The sequence below is a fragment of the Drosophila busckii genome, chromosome 2R (genome assembly GCF_011750605.1).
Source record: "Drosophila busckii strain San Diego stock center, stock number 13000-0081.31 chromosome 2R, ASM1175060v1, whole genome shotgun sequence".
NCBI classification, from domain to species: Eukaryota; Metazoa; Arthropoda; class Insecta; order Diptera; family Drosophilidae; genus Drosophila; species Drosophila busckii.
In genome coordinates this window covers 11,387,843-11,411,789 of record NC_046605.1, presented here as the reverse complement: position 1 = coordinate 11,411,789, position 23,947 = coordinate 11,387,843, and the positions used below count along the sequence as shown (strand labels likewise).

The following is a 23,947-nucleotide window of genomic DNA, read 5'->3' as shown; positions in this document are numbered from 1 at the left end:
AACAAAATTTTATAGTACAGACAGCAACAAAATAATATTTGATAAGCAATATTTCAGGGGATTAGTTAAATTATATATATATAAGTAGATCTCTAAATTGAATTGGCAGCATTTTGTTTTGGGGTTGAAATCTTTCCATTGAAAATTGTTGCGTAAATATTTTCAATTGTTGAAAGAGGCTGCTAAACTATTTAGTTATTGCTCTTTGTTTTACGCTTTTGGCTTCGCTTTTGCGTATTTAGCTCTTTATTGAGTAACAATTAGTTGAAACTAGAACAACAACAACACTAAACAATTGCAGGTTGAAACGGAAGTGGATACGGAAGTGGAAACAGAGCCAACAAGTAGAGAGAGCACACCTGTTAATGCTCATCCCAACAGCAGCAACAGCAACAGCAACAGCGACAACAACAATAATCTATCGGCTGGCAGTTCGCTTTCCTCGCTGTTAAGCGCCGCGACGCCAACGCCAGCAGAGACGCCTACGCTAACGCGAGCGCCAACGGCAACGAATTCGGCCAACGAGCAAACGTCCGTCGAATTGGCCAACAGTGTCGATGCAGCGTCAACGCTGTCGGTAACGCGCAAAGAATTCGTACGTAGCATGGAAAAAGTGCGCGAATTAATCGAAATGACGCGACGCGAAGAAGAAGAAGAAGCAGAACAGTGCGGCAATGTAAACGGTAACGCTAATGTTGTTGCTACGGAGCAACAACAACAGCAACAACAACGCTGTACGTTATCCCCCTCCCCGCCGCCTGTGCCACCACCCCCCAGCTATATGCACTATACTCCTCCCGCATGTAACAACAGCAGCAATCTTGAAACACAACAGCAACCAGCACAGCTAACAACACTTTTGCTCAAGCGCCAAGAGTCGAACGATTCACATTGCTCCGACAGCACACAGCACAGTCAATGCACAGCCATTCACATGGCCACACCACCACCAGAACACAACAGACCACCCACACCTCCATTGCGCCAGCAATTCCCCCCACAACAGCAACAGCAACAGCCACCAGCAACTGCAGTCTCTACAATTTCAGCTGGCGAAACGGATGCGGAACGTATTAAGAAGCTGCGTCTGCTATGCACCGAAACTTTGGCCTCCATGCCCTTTGGCGAGCAGATGCTTGAGGAGCTCGCCAGCGTTGCCAGCAACATCAGTCAGCAGCAGCTGCAACAACTGCAACAAAAAGTAGAAACAAACAGCAACAGCAACAGCAACATGCCCTATCCGCTGCCCAATTTGCCGCACATAAGCGAGCTGCAGCTTTCGCTTAGCGCCAAGCCCACAGACGATGCTTGGCTGGGTTTGCCCACGCAAGCGGATCCCAAGCTGCTGGTATGTCTGTCGCCTGGACAACGCGCGCAGCAGCAACAAACGCCCGATCAGCTGCTGGATGCGCATGAAAAGTTCGTGAAGCGACGCGGCTATCATGAGCTAAGCGCCGAACAGGTGCGCGCCATGGACAGCGAGCAAATGAAACTGGAACAGGAGCAAATACTCAAAACGGCGGCAAAGATGCGCGAGTTGCGCAAGAGTCTAACGCCCACGCCAACGCCGCCGCCAGTGCCTGTGAAGAGCGCCGAGACAGCGGCCAAGGCAATGAGCCAAGCAGCGCGAGCAGATGACGTAAGCCAGCTGAGCAACAGCAACAACACGTCGGCAACCGCGACATCATCATTTGAAAATAAACCAAGCACAGCAGCTGATCAGTCAGCAGCACAGCAGCAACAGTTGCCGAACACATTTGAGCAGCGCACATCGTCCAGTCACAGCAGCCACATGAGCAACCAACAACAGCAACACAGCAGCAACAGCAAATTTCCAGCCAGCATGGAAAGCGAGTTAGCGCGCATGTTTCCCAGCATGGCCAAGCAGGGCGACATTTTCGAGGAGCAACGCAAACGCTTCTCCAACATTGAGCACAGTCTGCAGCCCACGCTGACGCCGCAAACCAAACGCTACTCCAACATCGAAACCAGCAGCTACGAGTCCAAGCAGCGCATCGAGAATGGCCAAGTGGTCTACGACTACAGCAACAGCAGTCGCGAGCAGCAGCAACAGGGTGACAAGCCGCAGAAGTTTCCAACAGCAGCAACAGCAACAGCTGTGGATGAAGTGGATTGTGCACCACCAGTGCCGCCACCGCCGGCAGCTGCAAATATTATGTCAGCAACCAAATTAAATGGCAGCACTTTCATTGATGACGCACAGCAGCAACAGCAACAGCAACTGAGCAGCGAGAGCAGCAGAGAGCAAACAAACTCAACAGCCAAGGTGAACAGCAGCAGCAGCGGCGGCGGCACTTATGAGGAATTTCGGCAACGTGCCAAGGCAGCTATCGAAGCAATTGGACAGCCGCAAACTAGTCAAGGCAATCGCTTGGATAATGAAAACCTATTCAAGGACTTTGATGCGCTCTCGCAGCAGCTCAATGCCGAGTTGTCGGCCAGTCGCTCGGAGCGGCAGCAGCGCGACAAATCCGCATCGCTCTTTGATCTCAGTCGCGCCAGCAGCAGTCAGGAGCAGCAGCTGAAGCGTCAGCGTCATGCGCACATGCAGGAGCTGGAGCGCGAAATCGAGCGCAGCTCACGTTCGCGCCAGGAGCGCATGAGCTCAGTGCCGCGCCAGATCACAATTGACTTGGCGCCGGATTACGAGCCACGCAGTCGTCGCTCCGAGTCGCTGTGCAATCTAAGCGATGCACAGCGTCCGCATAGCTCAGCCGAATGTTATCGCCCAGTGCCTGCGCCGCCGCAGCAGCGGCAGGACGACGACTGGTCACGCTATGCCAGCGATTTGGGCTACTCGGAGAACATCGCGCGTCCGTTTGCGCGCGAAGTGGAGATTTGCTATCAGCGCCAGCGCCAGCCGCATGCCATACGCGCGCCCCGACTCTCCGCCAGCACCAACGATCTGAGCAGCAGCAGCAGCTACGATGTGCACAACGCTTATGCGGGCGCGCGTCGACATGCGCCAATGCTGCAGCAGGCGCCGCCGTCGCAGCAGCAGCGTCCACACTACGCCAGCTGCTACAGCATGATCGAGCGTGATCCCAATCCCACCTACATAAGCACCACCAGTAGACGCGGCGTTTCGCCTGCGCCAGCAGCAGCGCCGCCTGCCTACGATCGCCAGCGTCGCGCTTCGCTGCCGCGTGAGCTGCACGAGCAGCAGCTGCAGTACATAATGAGCAAGGAGGAGCAGCTGAAGCTGGAGTTTGAAAAGCTGCAGCAGGAGCGCCAGCGGCTCATGGAGCAAATGCAGCGCGCGCCAACGGTGCTGCAGGCGCCACCACCACGACGCGAGAGTTATCGCCCAGCGCCCAAGCTGCCCACGCTAAGCGAAGACGAAGTGTTTCGCCAGCAAATGGCCGAGGAGTGGATGCACAAGGTGGCGGAGCGTGAGGAGCGGCGTCAGCACAAGATCATAAAAATCTCCAAGATCGAGGATGAGCAGCAGCACGCGAGCGAGCAGCAGGCGAACCTAAGCGATGAGTTTCTGCATCGCGTCAAGGAGCGACGCCACAAGTTGGCCATGCCCGCGGACAGTGATTGGGAGAGCGGCGCCGAGTCGCAGCCCAAACCTGCAGCAGCCGATTCCGATGCGGAGGCGCCGCAGCCGCCAGTGCGTGTGCTCGAGGGTCAAAGCGAGGCGAATCTACGCGAGCTGCCGCGTCATCTGCGCGAGTTTGCCAAGTTCTCGAGCAGCGAGCAGCTGGCCGATGGACAGACGCAGCGGCATGAGCAGCAGGAGCGCAGCGAGACGGCGACGGACAATTCGCTGAGCAGCGCCAGCAAGAAGTCGTGCATTGTGAAGACCTACAAGGTGTCCCGATTGCCGCCATCTGTGCAGGGTGAGTGTGCCGTAGTGGAAACAGCGATAGCAAGCGGCAATCGCAATCGCTATCGTTATCGCTCGCATACCGCGCAGCTCGTTAGTCATAATGTGCATTTGGGCAACAGCAACCAGAGCAACAACAACAGCAACAGCAATGCTTCTGTAACTAGTTCCTGCCGCTCCAATTCGCCTGACACTGGTTGTGGTTCCGCTTCCAAAGGTTCCTCAGTTTCCCACTCCCCCATCCCGAGCACTCAATCCACAGCAACAGCCATTCCCACACCAACAGCGACCAGCTCAACAGCTGGCGCCATTTTGAGCACAGCTTTGCTTGTTGGACTGTCCGTGTTGACAGCTTGGAACAAGTTTAGCTAAAAGCAAATTCAATTTCACTGCAATTTCACTTACTTTCTTTCTTAATTTCTTTATGTGCATATTTATTTAAAAGTAATTGCAGTGCTATTGAAATTTGCTCTACATTTTATGCCCACTCATTGGTGAACAGCCATACCCCACGCTCATACCAACAATACACCAACACATTATAAATATTTCCACAACACGTAGTCATTCTCTCTCTCTCTCTGTTATTGTCAAACTGTGTTTGTGTGTCTCTCTCTCTTTTGTATATTTGCAATTGTCTCTCTCTCTCAGCCAGCAACACCAACAACATCAACAACAACAATACAACAACAGCAAGCACTACAACATTCAACAGTACGCCAGCAACTTTGCCATTTATGAGCAACTTTCATAGCAACCTTAACGAGCTGTTCGCCAGTTCACCCTTTCGTTCGAAAATCTTTGAGGAAGTCGATAAATATTGGCGCAATTTTGAGCATACAACCTCCGACAGTTACTGAAATCTTTGGAACCGCTACCACTGCTTAAATCCTAGCCCCACCCCCTACTTGTTTTTTAGCCCCCGCATGCAGCCAGCCTAGCTATAACAAACTGAACTATTTGATATAATTGTTTAGGCCAATAATAAGTTAAGTCTATGTTATGTGACTTGTCAAAAATTAATGCAAACATATCAAAATTCAAGTGTGTTGTTGAATGTAATAAATGAACAGAAATGATTAACCAAACTCCATTGTTATTTAGTCTTTATTATGATATACTCTATGCATGACATACCATATGCTATATATAAATCTGTTTTAGCTTTAAGTTGTTCGACAGAGAGATGAAGTTGTTGCTTGTATTACTAATCACATGTAAATGTCTTTTAAATAATTATAATTATAAACATACTGCATTCAATACGCTTACGCCTGCATATCGCTTTTATATATAGCATACTTTTTGGCGTTTAAAGCGCTTTGCATTACTTTATCATATTATAATTATTAATGACTCAATCTCATTAGCGAATCTCAAGTGCTTATTTTATATTCATTGACTTAATTACAACTCTGCGCTCAAGTGTATTGCCAATTTATATTTCACCCTCTCATCTCTTTGCTAAAGTGGCACAAGCATAAAGAAAAATTGCATTGCTTCGATAGCATATTGCACAGACATTTAGCGCAAAATCGCGATTAAGCGGAAATTTTAATTAATTCCATTCAATTGCATGGATAGGCAGACAGCATAAGCGATTCGTTTGTTTTGCCTGCGCCAGAGACAATTGAGCACAGGGTTCTTACACTAAGTGGCATGTCTATGTGTGTGTGTGTGTGTGTGAGCGAGAAACTAACCGAATGCCAACATTTTGATAGCCAAAGCAATTAAAAGCGAGCAGCAGCAGCAACAACTACAAGAGCAGCAGCGAGTACCGCAGCGCGCAGCGACGCCAACGATGACTGCAAAGCTGCGTCAACGCCCACAGAAGCAGACGCGTTTTTTGCTCTCGCCGCAGCAGCTGCAGCAGCAACGCCAGCGACGCAGCTGGTCGGAGAGCGATCTGCTCAAAGAGATTGACAATGAGCTGCAGCTGGCCAAGGGTTTTCTCTTTGCCAACGGTCGGTCTGAAATGAATTTCCCACCCAGCCACACTCCCACTCTCTGTTCAATGTGTTAACACTTTACAACAAAAACTTGACTTACTGCCCGCTAACTGTCTGTCTGTCTCTCTATGTGTTTGTCTGTTTATGTTTTTTTTTGTAAGATGAGCGCAGCTGCTTGTTAATTGGCCAAATTTGTATGTATTTGTATATTTTTAGTATCGTGTGTAGAGCGCTGCGCTCGTTTAATATGCGCACTCGTTTATAATTATGCCATTTTTATTTTTAGTCCAGTGCCTACCCCGCAACCCACAAAAACAAATTAATATTTAATTTTTTGCTGCAGCCGTAAAGTAGGCAATCAATTTTGGTATGCTCAGTTTACCTGCAGCGCAAATATTGTGTATACGACCTGAGCAACAACGTTAAGAACACTTGAGCTGCTTATAGAAATTCACACGCTCACTTTTTCGCTCTCTTTCTCTCTCTCTCTCTCTCTCTTCGCTTGTGTCTGCTTGTTACTTAATTTTCCACTTGCCGCGTTCTTCTTCCTGTCTCTGTTTACGCCATCGCATCGGCATCGATACGTTTTGTTTATGCTGAGCAAAAGATTTGAAATAAATTTTGATGTGCTGGCCACTGAGGAAACATTCAACGAATTTGTTGTTTTGGCCGCTCACACAAATTGAGTTTTTCGTTGGCAGCAGCCAGCAGCGCGTTCACATATTTTTTTAGTTCATTTTATTTATTTTTTGATTTTGAGAAAATCCAAGCAAGCAGTTTCTTCGCCTAGCCGTAGTCGTCGTCGTGTTAAAGTCGTGTGCGCAACGCAAAGGCGCGTGAAAGAAATCAAATCAGTTCTTTATTTTATTTTCTATATTTTCCACAGCAGCAGCAGCAGCGCGCAGCGAGTTCGAAACAAAAAGCAAATCAAAATATGGGGCAGGGTTAGTCGAGTGTGCCAACGAAACAAACAAAAATGCAAGTGGACTATGCAAATAGCCACAGCGTGTAAAGTGCAGTGAAGTGACAACTTCTTAATCAAAAATTATGTTTCATCATTTGCAGAGCACACACAAAACTCAGCAATGTTTGCGCCGAAATTCAAAGCACGCGCACCCGCGGGCACAGGTAAAGAGGCAGACACAAGCGGCCACTTTGTGGGTGGTGCAGTGGTGCACACTTATGGCAAACATGATGAATTCTTTTTGGGTCTGGCGGGTCTAGCAAATGCTTCGTTTGGCGCTGAAAATAGAACGAACTTAATGAATGAATTTTAAGTGTGTCGTTTGCCTAAGCCATAATGACCCAATTATATAAGCTAAAGCAACAAAAATTTAAACAAACTTTACATTTTATGCTTGGGCTTAATTTCAAGTTCATTTCATTTTGATTTGTAGCAATTTTTGTTATAAACTTGCACAAGTTATGAAAATTTGATGAGCACTTGTTTATGCGATTTTCGATCGACTGCCAGCGCTGAACTTGATTTTGACTTGCGCTTGTTTATTTTACACACACACACACATGTGAAAAATATTTCCAAACTGGAACTGTAGGTGCGCATTTTTAATACTTTGTGCTAAATATATAAAATGACGTACAATACACAAAATTCGCTGCTCAATATTTATTACAATATATTTTCGTATGCAGCAATGGAATTGCTCTTGCTCTTGTTAGCCACCCACGCCAGCTGCTGCTGCCTTTTACAGTAGTTTGTAGCCATTAGGAGTGTAAAATAAACATACAAAAATCAAAGCATGGACTCTACCTGGGGATTGTGACGATCACAGGCAGCGTTGGCGTTGCTAATCTATCAAAATGCGCATACGCCTTGTTGGCATTTCAACGCTTTTGATTGGCGTCACCGTTAGCGCTCTTCTCCGGCCATAAGGCGCTTATATTTATTTAAAGCATTAATTTTGTATGCTTTTATTTTTAAACGCGCTCGCATATGTTTTTTAGCATAGCTACCAAAATATAAATATACGTCGACTTTTAGTGACTGAACATAATTTATAGTTATGATAAATTTTCCGGCTGAACTTGAGCAAAACAAATCTTTTTAATGCTTTAATTTTGTTGGCATAAAGTTCGTCTTTTAATTAATTTTGTTTGTTTTTATGCAATGCTTCGCTGAGCTTTTCAACCTGCTCAATGAGCCACAGCCCTTTGAACTTCAAAACGAAACATTTTGCATTGTTTAGCGCAGTTCATAAAGCATATAAATCAATTTCAATTTAACAAATGCGACGCACCCAAATCAAAGGTTGGGTCAGCCTGCCAGGTCGAGGCAACGCGCCCAAGCACAGGTTGCTCTCAGTTTAACGAACAGCAGCAAGGTCATGCTTTAGTTCTCGATTTTAATTGCTCTAGCAATTAAATTTCTTCAACATTTGCCGTTTGTTCTTTGTGCCAAATCGATTTTCGCAAATCAATAAATATCCAAATGTGACTTCTTTACGCTCATGGGCGGCGCTCCTTGGAACACACCCAAAGCGTAAAGTGGTTGGCAAAACTAAATCTTGTTGCCTGCTAAGCAATCACTTGGCTATTTTTATATGCGCATTGTTTTAATTTTTCCGTTCGATTTAGCCCCTCGCGCTAAACCGGAAGTGCCAAGCCAAGCAGCAACAAGCAAACGCACAATTGTCTTTTGTTTTGGTTTTGCGTTTTTGTTACCAAAAAAAGAGTGCGGCAAACAAAAAACAAAACCACACACACACACTCTAAAGCAAATGAAATCATTTTGATTGACATTTTGTTTGGGGAGTAGCATAGACTGAACTCTATGGTATATTTAGTCGCTTGAACATCCGTTCCAATTCGCATTGCACGCATAATTGCCGTTCCACTGCCTTTTGTCTGGCTGCTCCGACTCTCTCTCAAAAGATCTTCAGCCAACAGTAGTGCGCGCTTCATCGAGCACTGCTCCCACATTTGATTGCAGCGTAATTGATCTGCTATTTTAAATCGTTTCTATACACAAACAACAACAACGAGACTAGCAGCAGCAGAATATATTAAGTGCTGGAAAATGTGAGACAGAGGGCTGGGGACCAGCAACTGGGTGTGTCATTAGCCATTTAGCAGTCGCTTGTGATTTGCGCCTTTTGTTTTCTCGTTCCTATCCAAAGCTTTCCCAAAACTAAAACACAGCCGACTCGACTCGAGTTGCTGGCTGCGGGTCACGCAAAATTCAGTCGCATTGAGCCGCGCGCGGAGTCAGCAACTCAGCCACTTGCAACGGATTTTTCTATATCGCATTGCGTCTATATAACTGATCAATTCTGTATATTGTGCAAGTGTCAACATCCTGTGCTCTTAACTGTTCGGGTAATGCTCCAATATTGTTGTTTTCTTTGCTTGGCGAGTGACTCATTTAAAGGACTGTGATTCTGATTGACACTGGCAAGACTTTGATTCGATTGTATAATTCGATTAAGTGCTGATTGAATTAAGACGTCAGCGCACACCCACAACAAAATTTTCGCCGAGCCAAATTGAAATACGTGTCAATGTCTAGAGGCTAGAGACGCTGCCTAGGTTACGAACAGACAGACGACAGTGTGCGTATATCTTTAGCACAAACTGTAGCTGTGTGTGTGTGTCTTTTATATATGTGTGTGTGTGTGTGTGTGTGATATTACAGGTGGCACATAAATCTGCAGCATGAAGGATTTTCTAGCAGTTGCGAGGGCTGTTTTTTGAGTTTATTAGGGCTGCTTTGTATACATTATGATATAAATTTATAGAAAAACAATAAACAAGCTACAGCTGTTACAATTTTAATCTAAAAAATGGCATTGAGTATGTAAAAAACTCTTAAAAGCATTAAATGCTTGAAATTGTTAGTTAAGCATCTTTTAGTTTAGCTAAATAATTCAAATAAAATTATTTAAATAATTTTTTTTATGAATTTATTGATTGAAGGTCATTAACAAACTTTTGTCATATTTAAAATACAAATTATGTAATTTTTTTAATGAATTTATTGCTCATTAACAAACTTTTGTCACTTTTAAAATGCAAATTATGAAATGTCAAGTAATTTTACTTGCGTTTATCAATCAATTTGAAGTCTTCATTTTAATGTATATTAAAAATAATGAAGTCTTTCCAATAGCTTGACATTTGGTTCCTATTTACGTAAATTGTGTAAAGTTCAGTGTTTACTGTAGTCTTTGCTATTGTAGCGTTTAATTCAAATATAAACTTATAGCTATGCTAAGACTTTTAGCAGCTAAAGATGCGCCAAATGCTATGACTCATGCCAGCAAACACAGACACACACACACACACATATGCATATGATTTTATATGTATCTGTGTGTACGTCTGTTTTGGTAGCCGTCTATTTTGAATGGCTGCCAACTGCGGCTAGCTTGGGTCGTATTAATTATTGCTGTTCTATGTTTGTTTGTCAATTTGTCTTCGCGCAGTTTGTTGACTGCAAATGAAGCTCGAGGCGAGCATAAATTTGTTGACAAGTGTAAATCAAATGAAAACTCAACTCGTATTGAACTTGCCCACCCACCCACCACCCACCAAGTGTAGCCCATGCGCTCAGCCATAAACACGCTCAAACTAATGCAACTCTCAACAGGCGTTTGGACACCCAAGAGTCAAACACCGCACGGCTCCTGCAACGATTTGGCGCCCACACCGCCGCCACCTCCAGCTCAGCCCATTTGGACGCCGCAGCCTTCGCCAGCGCTGAGTGGCCGCAAAGAGTTTCGCCCTGTGCGCTTTGAGTCGCCCACGCTGCCAAGACGCTACACGGCACAGCAACAACAACAGCCACAGACGACGACGACAATACCGCCCTGGTCATACAGCAACGGCAGCTGCCCAGCCCTGAACACTTCTGGCAGCTACACGCCCACCACATTCACCTCCAACAATTCGGATTACGCGGAAACCGATTACTCCACGCAGTTTGGCCCAGTGGCGCCCACGGCCAGTGTGTCCGATAAGATCAAAAGTACTGCAGTTAGAATTTTTACTCGCAAATTAGAAGCTCAAAAAATTAGTTTAAGCTTCTAGCTTGCGATTTAGCTTAGGCAATTTGCTATTTGTTTCACTCGCCATGCGTTAGTTTAGTGCCTCGATCTTGCCCCTAGTTGTTGTAGCTAATTCGTTTTAACTTGTCTTTTTGCAAAGCATTTGAACGTTCCGCTTCTACATCGGAGCTGCACAGGCCGTTTGTGCGTCGTCCGCAGTTGGACACAAGCCGCGCTGTTTATAGACCCAATGAAGTCAGTAAGTAATCGTAGCGTTGGCTCAAGTCGTACACACAACTGTTGCAACACCTTGTTTACTGTTTGTTTTACTTACCACACAAAAACACCCTCAAAAATACCCCAAAAAAAACCCACAAACTTAACCCAAACAAATCAAACACAACTTTGTGGTTTACAGTCTACAAAGTGAAGCACGAGTATATGAGCGAACCGGAAACGGAAACAGATCGTCCGCGCAAAATGGCACAGTTAGGTCGACGTCAGTACGACGGCATCGGTCCCGTGACCAACGATGGAATGCCCATCATACTCAGATCGGTAAAAACACCACTCAAAAAGTTCCCAAATTGAAATTCTTTACTCACTTTCGTTTCACACGTCTTTTGGCACGCTCAGGAGGTACAGGCACCGCATCAGCATGAGTGGTACAAGCGTCTATATCAGACCATACATAAGCAGAAAAATGGCGGTAAATGTTTTTTCCCAGCCACAGCGTTGAGGCAAACACGTCGTTGCACCAACGCTGCGCGCAGCTGTAGCTTTAAAATTCCAAACTTATAATTCTTTCGATTGTTTTCAAAATTCTCATACCACTCCATACGCTTACTCAAATTTTCAATGCTCTGTTCGAAACGTTCACACAACAGACGATTTCGTGATACGCTACAAATGTCCCAGAGGTGATTCTTTTGATAATAATAATTAGCAATTATTGTAATGGCTTAACTACAAAAAATTCTTGTCTCTGTAGCTTATACACTTGTCATTTATTATACTTATGATTTACTTGGCTGCGATTTGTATTTAGTGCATGTGGTAAAATTTATTATAATTATTATTGCTTTATATTTATTTTTCATATATTCGTGCCCGCTTAGCTCATTTTTAAATTGGCAAACGCTTTTACTAATCTACAATAAGAACTTACTCATACACTAAACAACGCGCTAACATGTCCAACAACCAACACAACAACAACAACTTCAACAGTGATAACAACAACAACATCAGTAGCACTAGTAAATTTCTAATTTCACACACAAATTTGTTCAGCAACTAATGCGCATATTCAATTCATACAAACAGCACGTCCATCGTACAAGAGCAATGGTTATATGTCAGAACCCGAACCCAACTACGACTCCGACTACTCAACTCTAAGGTATCGCACCCCGAACCCACTACGCGTGCAATCGGTTTCATCCGCTGTCAATGTGCGCAATCTAAATCAGGACGATAAGTAAGTCGCCAGCCTCATAAACATTTAGTATAATTATTGAACTTTGTACCCTTTGGCTTGCAGGGTTTATGGTACTATGCCCAATCCCATAAAGTCGGCACCCAACGCTTATAAAAATCAACCTGGTCGCATTGAGAACTATACCACTGGTCATTCATCGGTATCGGAGCAGCAGAAGAAGGAGGCAAGTGCCCAACTAAGTGCAGCATTTATTCCACGCTTTACACTTTCGGTGCAACACCATACGAACTTAACCTCACTCTCATTAACTCGCGCAGCCTTAAATCATTTCCAGTCACATTCTTAAGCATTATAACCTCTCCTATTCTCATTATCTCAGCACACACATTATTCAGTCATTAGCAATTTTTAACTAACTCACTGCAAATTATTTTATTCACAATTCTAGTGGTGGGACGAAGTCATGGACATCTTTAACGGGGTATGAACTCTCTATCTTATATAGCGTCTTAATTTTAGTTATAGACAACCCAACCCGCCCAGCCCCTTTTTGCTTTGTCTGTACTTTTGAGTTACTAAGTAGCTAAACCATTTAAATATCTAAATTATTATTATTACTTATGCATAACGTTCAAGTGGCTCAGGGAACATGCACGCATTCCGCGCATTATAATAGAATTCGTCGATGATTTTGACAACTATACAGTAAGTCGGTACAGTTAGTGACAAAAGTTAGTGTATCATTCACACAATATAAAAGGCACACCCCAATACTAATTAATGCAAAAACAAATTTAAAGCAGCAGTTAAAACAGCTGTAAAGTTTGATACTAATATATTTATTTTAAATACACAGAATTTGGAACAATCGAAACTATCGCCGCTTTATACAGAAGGCAATTTATCCAGGTGCGTTTTTTATTTTACTCAATGAAAAGTTGTTATATATTTAAAATATAATTGCAGAGCTTTAGCTAAAGAGTCTGGCTATACCAGCGATTCCAATCTAGTCTTTCGCAAAAAGGAGCTACCGCAGAGCAGTCCTTTGAGTCCTGTGGAACAGCGACAAGCGTACAAGAGTTTGCAAGCGGGTGGAGAGCCACCATTGCTTGGTTTTCGCAAACCAGCGCCCGAGAAGCCCAAAGGTAAGCAGCAAGTAAACAAATTATAGAACGGGGTGGATTAATTTAGTCTAAGCGTTGCCACTAACTAATCTATGGTGTTGGTTTCTATTTTCCTGCGCTGCGCTAACTTTAGACAGCAGTTGATTAGTCTAAGCAAACTAAGTTGGTTTTGAAGAAGTAAAAACACAAACACAGCTCACAGTTGATGCGTTACTTGGTGCACACAGTTTAGAGCACCACACAGCACCAAAAACACGGCGCACCACTCAAATCAAAATGCTGCCTAATATGTTAAAACTCTTGCCAACAAGAAATTGTGGAAGAATTTGAATTTATACAGATAACGCCGACGTTGACTAAAATACGCGTAAGCACTAAGCCGCTAGAAGAAGAAGCAACCAAGCCGCCAACACCACCGCCAGCACCAACTAGCAACAGCAGCAACATGTTCTCTCACTTTAGCAAGAATCTGCCTTCGTTTATTCCACTGAAGAAGCAGCAGCAGCAGCAACAGGAGCACGCACCGTTGCCGCCTAATCGCAAATCCAGCTGCAGCAAGAGCACGCAGCGCAGCAGCTGCTCCAAGTCGGCAACGCGTCATAATCAATGCTTTATGCCGCCCGCTGGCAGCAGCAACACCTTGACTTTGCGCAAGGTTTGCAGCTCGCGACGCGAACCCATTTGCCGCTCCAAATCGACGGGTGCAGTGTCCACGCTGCTGGCTACGCTAACTGCGACGAAGGAGACGCGCAGCAAGGACGGCTGCCTGCTGCGTGTGCAGCACCAGCAACAGCAGCAACATGCGCGTTTGCGTTCGGTGAGTCCAAGTCGCCGACCCGCGCGTTTGCTGGCGCTGCGTCACAGCAGTCGCAGTCCGGTGGCCTTTGGACGCAGCATCTCCAAGGAGCGCAGCTTTGCGGAGGAGAAGAAGCGACTGGAGAACACGTTGCCGCTGCATCGCACCAACTTTGAGGCCAGCACGCAAATACTGCGCGATCCAATGCTGAAGTCGCCGCAGGATGTGAAGCAAGCTGTGCGCTCTTATGCCACAGCGCGCAGCAAGTCGCTGCCGCGTTTGCGTCAGAGCAGCGTCAGCACCACCACACGTCACACCATGTGCGTGCCACAAGTGCGTCCGCAGCAGCTGCTCGACTGCGCGGGCGCGCTCAAGAAAGTGTTGCCCAAGTGCGCACACAAGCAACAGCAGCAACACTCGCTGACGTCAGCAGTCAAACGCAGCAGCTCGAATGACAGTTTGCCGCGCAGCAACTCCACCTATTCGATTGAGGAGTATGTGCCCATTGCGCCGCCAGTGACCTACGTCAGTCGCGCGGCAAAGCTGCAAAAGACGCGCAGCGAGGGCCACGTGCCGCGCAAGCAGAAACAGAAGCAGCAGCAGCAACAGACGCAGGAGTCAGTGCGTGAGAAAACGCATTTCTGGAACGCCTACAATGCCAAGCAGGCAGCGCAGTCGCAGCTGCAGTCGCTGCCAGCAGCAGCAGCCAGTCAAGTGGAACACAAATATTGCTCGCTGCAGCAGCAACCAACAGCAGCAACAGCCGCCACTGCTGTTGATGTCTTCGACTACAGCCAATGCCCTATTGAGGATTTGGTTTGGCAGTATGAAGCCAAGGCCAATGCAAAGGATGCAGAGCGTCGCTTTTCGCCCACGCGTGAAGTGCGCGTGCCGCAGCAGCGTGAGCTGCGTTCGCCTTCGCGTCGCCGCATCGACAGTTTGCGTCAGCGCCAGGACAAGGAGCAGCTCACGCGCGCCAGCAGCTTGAGCAGCGCCGATGAGCGCAGCAAGCAGCCCAACCAGCTCTATCAATGTGGCGAATTGGCGCATAGCGCCACCAGCTTGACGCAGCTGGAGCGGCACAGTCCCAGCTGTCGCTATCGCAACAACTGCGCGCGCTTCAATGAGCTCAATCGCTTCTATAGCACGCTGGAGCGCGTGGGGCAGCTGGAGCGCGCCACCTCCGCCAGCAACTTTCATCCTTTGCGCAAGGACGCTGAGCTGCTGGACTTTGATGAGTGGCGCAAGGTGCGACTGCATGAGCGCAATGAAAAGGAGCTGCAATATTTGGTGGGCAAGCTGCAGCAGCAGCAATGCGAGCACGACTTGCTCTACAGCGCCAAGAACATCAAGGACGTCAAATGGCGCCAGCAGCAGGATCAAGCGCTGCAGGCCAAGCGCAAGTCTGTCGAGGATTTGCGTGAAAACTTTGAGCTGCTGCTGCAGCAACAGCAACAGCAGCAGCAACAGTGCGCGCTGCCGCGTCAATGGCGACGCAATACGCTAGCGGATTTGCATAGCTGTGCGGAGACAGCTGCAGAGCCAGCGGCGCATTTGAGCAATGAGCTGGTCAGCACGCTGACCAAAGAGCAAATCAAAAAGCTAACCAAGCAGCTGAATGAAATTTATGCGGGTGGACGTAGCGGCGGCGGCGGCGGCGCCGTTGAGGAGCACTATGTGGTTACTGTGGAGCAAAGTTCGAAGCCAAGCAAACTCAAAGTGCGCTGCAACAGCAGCATAGACAAGGAGCAGCTGCTGGCGCCAGTGCTGCGCAAGCAGCAGCAGCTGCAAGCGCAAACGTTGCCACGTGCCACACGCAGTCAGTCGCCAGTGTTGGCGCCACGAGAAACACGCGGCGCGCAGGCAGCAGCGCAAGCAGCACAAACGCTAAGCAAGCCTGCACCACCAGCACCACCACCGCCGCCACCAGCAGCACCTGAGCTGCCACCACGCCCAGCGCAGCAGCAGCAGCCAAGCTTGGAACAGGCCATCAATCAAAAGATTCAATACTTTGAAGCGCGTCAGTTTGAGCAGCCCGCCAAGACTGTTTATCATGCGCGTGAGGACAGCTCACCCGACGAGGCGGAGCTGATGCAGCTCATCGAGCAGAACATGCAGGCCAGACAGCAGGCACGCCAGCAACAGCAGCAGCAGCAACATGTGGAGCTCAGCAACTCGCTTACCGATCTAAGCGGACTCTATGGCGAGCGCGCTGGAGCGCGCGTAAATTTTCATTTACACAGCCCGCCAGAGCGGCCGCCTGGCGAGCAGCTCGAGGAGCAGCAGCACAGTCTGGAGCTTTTCGATGAAGCCTTCTATCCCATGCGCAGTCTGACGCCGCAGTCGCAGAGCTCTGCCTGCTCCAGCGCGTATCTGCAGCGCGTCTACACGGGTGAGGTGCAAAAGCTTAAGCAGCAATTTGAGCGTCTGGAGCGCGCACAATCAAATGAACGCCGTGATTTTTTTGGGCTTAGTTCGCTGCGGAGGGCGCGCAGCGATCCGGCATGCAACGTCGGATCAAAAGACGCCTCGGGCAGCGCTACGGAGGCGCTGCCAGCAGCAGCCGTAACACAGCTGACGCATCAGTTTGAGCAGCGCACGCGCACGCCAACGCCCTCGCCAGAGCGCGGCCGACGTCGCCAGCGTTCGCTGCTTATGCCGCGCATCGACATCATAAGCAAAACAGCGGCGCTCAAGCCGCAGCTAATTACGCATACGTCCAGTCCCAGCCCAACGCGCAGTCTGAGCAGCCAAGTGCGCAGTCTGCGTCAGCGCTTTGAATCTCCCGAGCCCGCGTCATGCACGCAGCGTTATTTGTCCACTTCGCTTGCGGACTTGCGTGATGTGCATGTCATCTCGCCGCATTTGAGTGCCCACTGGGTGGCGCATCAGCATCCAGAGCGCACGCCCGCGCTGCCCAAGAAGCCGCAGCGTCGGCCTAGACCCAGAGCCAGCTCCACTTCGCCGCTGCGTCCTGCCAAGTCGCATTGCCAGCTTAGCTTGCCCCCGGGCGACATTTTTGCGCATCAGCAGTTCGATCCGCTCAAGCATCGACCCAAGGCGCGTTATGTGCCCGATGGCGCCGACGCTCCCAGCAGCAACCCAAACAAAAGCAACAGCAACACTCTGGAGCGCATCAAACGCAGTCTGGCTGTCACTTTCCAAGGTAACCCAACCCAACAGTTGAGCAAGTGTTTGTGTCAATTCAAGTCAAGCCAAGTTAGTTGCCTAGACCCTTCGACTTAGTAGTTTTTGCCGCTTTTTGGTTCTTTGAAATTGGTTGCTCCACTTGCCACAAAATTATATTTGACCCCCCGTTTGTTGTCCTTATTGTTGGCGCAGATTATGACTCGAGCGCCGCACCCCCCATACCACCCCAGCCGCCACTCAAGAGCTACAGCAATGGGGATCAGCTCGATTTCGGTTCAGGTGAGTCTCAGCGCTGAACATCGAAGCGGCTGCTTCCAATGCCAACAAAATGCGCGAAGCTGCCAAATGTACTAAAAACTTTGTCTGCTATTTTAGAACAGCTATAAGCTGCTGTTCCAATAATTATTTATTTATTTTGAAGCTTATATTTATTTTATTTATTATTTAAGATAGAGAAGTTTACAAAACTAGACTAACTTAGTTGGTAAAACGCTAACGACGAGGCCTTCGGCTTTTAAGATTAATGATATTAGGTCTATTAGTTTATTCTATTTATTTTATTTATGTACATTTTGGGTATTTTTATATTTTGTGGTATAGGTTTGAAGCTTTTAAGAAAGGTAAGATTTTTTCTAAATTATCTGGGTTATGTATTTTATGGTTTTACCTAGAAATGAGTAATGACTTTCAATTGCTGATTTATTCAAACATATCGCCGAAAATTTCAAGCAACTTTTAGTAGTAAAATTTAGCACATACTTAGCTATTTCGTATATGTATTTATTATATATTCTTAGTTAGTTCAAGAAATAGTTTCAGCGTATTTAATGGAATTAATTAGACATTTCTGAATAATTTATGACATTTGGTGTTGACATTTTAGCACATGTTGCGATTTTTTAGTAAATATTTTATTTGCTGATTTATAAGCCAATGTGGACTCATAGATCTTTTGAAAATTTAGTGCAATTTGTTATTAAACATTAATCTACCTAAAAATTTCATCACCTAAAACTCTGTAGCATATATATATATATACAAAACTATAGCCAAAGAGAACTAAAATATATTGCGCGACATAAGCCCCTCTAAGTCGACGCCTCTGTGTGCGTGTGTGTCTGTGTGCTCACCTACTCAGTGACCTTTGTGTAATACCGTTATTTTATGAGCGAGAATTTCCGCAATTGCTGCAATTTCATTTTGAAGGTGCGCCGCCGCCACACGGTTTGACCAGAATTAATCGATAACACCAATAGCATAGATAGTGACAGCGCTGACCCGCTTACCACACACACACACACACACACGCAGCTAGCTGTCCACCTGTCCCACAGCCCACAATAGCTAACAATAGTAAAAGTGAGACCCACCCCCAAATAGCAGCGAAAACCAATTCCAATTCCAATCCAGCCCAGCCCAGCCCGCCACAACTTGCCGCACGTTGCCGTTGCCATGGCCAATACGACGCGACGGCGATGCGTCAACAAAACAATTCCACGAGCTACGCCGGGGCCATTGGTAACGGTTACCTGTCGCGGCCTTTCAGTTAGTCAGTTTCACCTTTTCGTGCCAAAAACGTCAGAACCGCGCATCGTCGCCAGCGCCAACATTTCCTAATTAAATGCGGGCAAAAATAGAAACTTAGATATATCGGATTATATAATGCTGCGCCGAGTTGCGTTGCAAGTGCTTAAAAAAACATAAAAACCAAAATTAGTTTATATATAACAAACGAATATGATACATCAAACGCTGGCGCCGCGACGCAGCAACACCTACGCTGGCCAGCAGCAGCAGCAGCAGCAGCAACATGGCAACAACAACAACCAGAGAGGCCACATTAAGCGACGCAGTCCCAGCCAGGGCAAGCCCTCGGTGCACTGGCGACAGGAACATCAAAAGCTGCATCGCAGCTGCAATAATTTAACGCTGACAGCTGACAACAGACAACAGCAACAACCAGTGCAGCAGCAGCAGCAGCAACATGGCTGGTGGCAACAGCGTCCGCGCAGCAGCAGCGGCGCCGACAGCGGCTATTACAACAATAATGTTGACAATTTAACGCCTGCCACGCTGCATCGCAGCGTCTGCGACATTGCCAACTGTGGCAAGTTGCTGTGGCTAAGACGCAGCTACGACTTTGATGCAGCAGCGCCGATGGTGCCGCCGCTGCCGCCAGCAGCAAGCTCCACTGGGGAGTTGAGAATCAGCTACAATATGCTGGGACTGCCACACACGCCGCTGCCGGCACAACGTCAAGCCTATTTGGCCAATCAGCATGCAATTGCTGCTGCCATGCCGCTGCTCTTGCGACAACAGCAACAACAACAGCAGCAGCAGCAGCAGCAGCGACTACAAAGCGGCAGTTAGTATGCAGCTCGTTTAGTCGCTCCTTGGGGCGTCTCTAAGTAAAACATAAACACGAAAGAAAGCAAGGCAGACACAGCAGACTAAGCCCCACCCCCTGCCCCTTTCTCTTGTCGTTTAGTGCAGACTTTCTTATTTGACTAAACGACCTTCCGTTTTGCACTTTCTCACGGTTTTTTGCCTGTGCAAAATAAAACTTGTTATCAAACGCAGCAGCAGCAGCAACAGTGAAAGAGAGAGAGAGAGAGCAAGAGAGTGAGAGAGCCAAGCTCACGTTTTAGCATTTGTTGCTTGATAAAAAGCTTGAAAAGTTTGCAGCGCTGTAAGGTGCATTGATCTTATGACAGATTTGACACTAACTACAGTGAAGCCTCAAGCTAAAGGCAGCTTAAATTATTTGCATGTAAACAAATTATATAAATGCGCAAGAATTTATTTATATCACGCGATAAACAAAAACACGTGTGCGTGTTGTTTTGCTCCACTGTAGCTAAAGCATATGCACAGTTATTCATAAACACAGCATGTAAATGCGCAAAGAAGAAGCAGCGCAGCAGCAGAGGTAAAGCAAAATCAGTAATAAGCGTGCGGTTTTGAGCGCCAAACGAACGGCACTTGTAGTAAACACTGCTCCCCACCCCGCCCGCTAAGCAGCGATAAGACGCAGTCAATGCGAGCGCATGAGAGTGAGAGCGGCAGCGCGGGAGAGGGAACTTTTTTTCGCATTGGTGCTGCGCTCAGTTTCATTCAGCTTTTCTTTCAGTTCAGTTTCAGTTTCCATTTCAGTCTCAGTCGAGCGACACGCGTGCTGGCGAACAGTTGATTACGAGTACGTGAGCGGGTACGTGAGTTGGGAGCGAGCAACAGATCGCAGTCAAGTTTATCAGTCTCAGTTGTTGTTGTTGCTGCTTCAAGCTGATTCTGATTGATTGTGTGACTAATCAAGGCGCTAACAAGCCACAAAATTGTAACAATTTGTTGCCACTTTGAGCTCATTAGAAAGCAAGTACAAGCCAAGCCGGCGCACATGTGTGTGTGTGTGTCCATGTCTGTGTGTAGTGAAAGATGAAAATCGGCAACACTTTCAAAACGCTGCTAAATGCAGCGGCCATAGCAAATCAGTGAAAGTGAAAAGAGTCAACAAACAACAGCAACAACAACTCAAGTGTCAATTAAACTTTTTGTATTGTACATGACACAAAGTTATTGTTGTTATGCTCAATAACAACACAAAGCTTTATGTTTATGCTTTTTTCTTTACTTTATGTTGCTGTCTTGTAAATATTTGTGCAGTTGCTCACGCGTTTTTCCAGCAATTGTCTGTGACAACAAATGGAAAATAAAAATTAACATATATATATTTTTATAGTTCACATCTGTGTGTATGGCGCAGTTTCAAATTCTCAATAGAACTTAGTGTAACTTTGTTGGCTACGTATTTACGTAGCTGCCAGGCGCATATCAGTTAAATATTTTTATTTCTCTATTAGTTATGCAAATGCTTCAGTCTCAAGTCTGTTTGCATGCATAATCTTTACAAGGTTAAGCGTTAGCTTAGTTTGTCTTAGTAGCATCGTTAATCATGGCTGTTGACTTGTCTGTTATTATTTTTGGAGGTTTAAGTTAATGAACTTGGCATTTTAGCACTTGATATATGATAATGATGTAATGGGCAATGGCTTGAGAAATTAGCTTAGTATAAATTTTCAACACTTTGTCTCAATTGCTGCAGCATTAACTTCAATTGTGCCACAATTTTCAAATTGCCACAACCTTTTTTTTTCAATTACTCAACCCAGTTGAGGTTATCGCGCTCTTCGCTCGCGCTCTCTATCTCTCTCTGTTGTGGGTTTAACTGCTTAGCGAGGCGTGCTCAGCAGCCATCAACAACAAGCCAGCCAGCTAACGTTGTTTATTTGCTTACCAATTGGCACAGCCACAATACAAGCTACAGATGCAGCTAGCGCTGGGTACGGAGCAGAGTGTGGGGTCGCATAATCTAGTGAAAAGATAAGCGACGGCAGCTGCTGGTTTCATAACAATTTCTGCGGTCAGCAGCACAGCAGCTCATCTTACACTTGGCGACAAATATTATTTATATATATTATAGTAGTTGAGCAACGTTTTACTATTTGCAATTACAGACGTTAATGTGCAGTTCAAGACGCCAATGCGGCATGAGTATAAGCCTCACATATCGGAGGAGGAATTAGCCATACGCCAAGCGGAGCATATGCAGAAGCTGTACCAGGAGGAGCGACGACGCAAGTATCTACAGGAGCTGCAGGACATGAATTCACGACGACACACGGACAACTTTACGCCCTCACAGAAATCGCCCATTGCGCTAAATCGCTACGATGACTTCCCCACAGACGTGACGCTCAAGTCGCTCGTCGGGCCCAAGACAGTCGCGCGTGCGCTCTACAATTTCCAGGGACAAAGCTCCAAGTAAGCTCAAGTCTTCAATCAACTAGCAGTTCATTTTATATATATGCATTTTATAGGGAGCTGTCATTCCGCAAGGGCGACACCATCTATATCAGGCGGCAGATCGATGCCAATTGGTATGAGGGCGAGCACAATGCCATGATTGGACTGCTGCCCGCCAGCTATGTGGAGGTGAGCTGGCCACAGTTGCTATCAATTGCATATCGCATAACATTTAATTTATTTGCAGATTATAAGACGCGATGGCGCCAATACGCCCGCTAAGCGTCCATCGGAGGGTCAGGCGCGTGCCAAATATAATTTCCAGGCTCAGTCCGGCGTGGAGCTATCACTAAACAAAGGCGAGCTGGTGACGCTAACCAGACGCGTGGATGGCAATTGGTTCGAAGGCAAAATAGCCAATCGCAAGGGCATCTTCCCAGTCTCCTATGTGGAAGTAAGTTGACCAAGCAATAAGCTTCAATAGCATTTAATTCCTATGGCTTTTAACAGGTGCTCACTGACATTGGCGCTGAGGATATTGCGGCTAGAACCACGACGATCATTAGCCATAGCACCACAAATCTGCGTCCGAATTTGGAACAGCTGCGCACAAATATCAACAACGAGTTCAATACGATTACACAGAATGGTGCACAGGCGCCCAATGGCATCCTCAAGGACACCAGAACGCTGCACAAGACGGATGCGCTGCATGTGGACACCAGCTCCGAGCCATTGACGTAAGGAATTCATTAGAAGCGAAGCTTCTACTTTGTTTTTTCTTTTTGCTCATAGTTTTTTCTTCGAATTTTTGTTTGATTGCTGCGATAAACATTTTTTAATTGAATTTATGCTTTTTTTTGTTGTTGTTACAGTTATCGCGCCCTCTACAAATACCGTCCACAGAATTCCGATGAGCTGGAGCTCTTCGAGGGCGATCTGGTGCACGTGCTGGAGAAGTGTGACGATGGCTGGTATGTGGGCACCTCGCAGCGCACGGGCTGCTTCGGCACCTTCCCCGGCAACTATGTGGAACGTGCCTAAGTGATGAATCATCACGCAGTTAAGCAAGAGAGCCCAAGAACCGTTACGATATTTGTTTTGTTTTGCCAGCTACTTTTAATCAAAGAAAATTATCAACAAAATGAAAAAAAAACTATTTTAAAATATATTCTTCGCTAATCTTAATGAATTTGTAGTCTAATAACTTTAACCAAGGCAGTCAAGGCAAATGCAATTATTAATTATTTATTTTGTTAAACAAAAACAAGCAAAGCAACAACAAACTGCTTAACATAAACTTTTCGTTTGCTAATATGTTTCTCTTTGATTTAAATAATGTACAACTATTTATTTATGTTTAAAGATATACATGTTGAAATTATGTTTATTTATAACCAGAATCCTAAAATCCACACCAACCACAACTCCCACACCACCAACACACACACACACACACACACACCAAAAAAGCAAAATTAAGCTTGAATATATATTTTATATATTTTCTTTTCGTTTACCTACTAATTTTAACTAGTCACAGCTAATTTCCAAAAACAAAAAAAAAATTAAGAAAACCCACAAGTAAACAAATAAAAAAGAAAGTGTTAGCCAGGAGTGCGCCATCAAAGTGCCTTAAAAATAATATAAAAAAATAAAATAAAATTAAAAGCGCATAAATTATTAATTTATACTTTTATGAACTAAACAAACGACAGCAAAATAATTTAAAATGTAATAATAAATTATTCAAAAGCGTTTATTACACACAGACACCTGTTGCAATGCGTATGCGTATTTAGTTAATAAAGAATACAACAAAAACACTAAA

At 46.0% G+C, this 23,947-nt stretch overlaps 1 protein-coding gene across 10 annotated transcripts in view; it reads left to right on the top strand.

Moving 5' to 3' along the window:
• Positions 1-23,947, top strand: part of LOC108596118 (sorbin and SH3 domain-containing protein 1) — a 24,985-nt gene extending 1,038 nt beyond the window's left edge. The window contains exons 1-18 of one of the 10 annotated variants that reach the window (XM_017981577.2): positions 6,604-6,746; positions 6,868-6,930; positions 10,409-10,786; positions 10,966-11,064; positions 11,224-11,363; positions 11,442-11,514; positions 11,693-11,725; positions 12,132-12,285; positions 12,349-12,469; positions 12,695-12,727; positions 13,103-13,155; positions 13,213-13,391; positions 17,509-17,595; positions 21,828-22,134; positions 22,191-22,305; positions 22,364-22,570; positions 22,627-22,856; positions 22,992-23,947. In XM_017981577.2, the coding sequence (XP_017837066.1) occupies positions 6,737-6,746; positions 6,868-6,930; positions 10,409-10,786; positions 10,966-11,064; positions 11,224-11,363; positions 11,442-11,514; positions 11,693-11,725; positions 12,132-12,285; positions 12,349-12,469; positions 12,695-12,727; positions 13,103-13,155; positions 13,213-13,391; positions 17,509-17,595; positions 21,828-22,134; positions 22,191-22,305; positions 22,364-22,570; positions 22,627-22,856; positions 22,992-23,160 (2,451 nt within the window). In that variant the 5' untranslated portion in view covers positions 6,604-6,736 and the 3' untranslated portion in view covers positions 23,161-23,947. Of the gene's footprint in view, positions 1-301; positions 3,867-5,574; positions 5,818-6,603; positions 6,747-6,867; positions 6,931-10,408; positions 10,787-10,965; positions 11,065-11,223; positions 11,364-11,441; positions 11,515-11,692; positions 11,726-12,131; positions 12,286-12,348; positions 12,470-12,694; positions 12,728-13,102; positions 13,156-13,212; positions 13,392-17,508; positions 17,596-19,038; positions 19,682-20,502; positions 20,525-21,827; positions 22,135-22,190; positions 22,306-22,363; positions 22,571-22,626; positions 22,857-22,991 lie in introns of those variants that run through there. The other 9 variants (XM_033295078.1, XM_033295077.1, XM_017981562.2 and 6 more) reach the window with 9 other exon arrangements.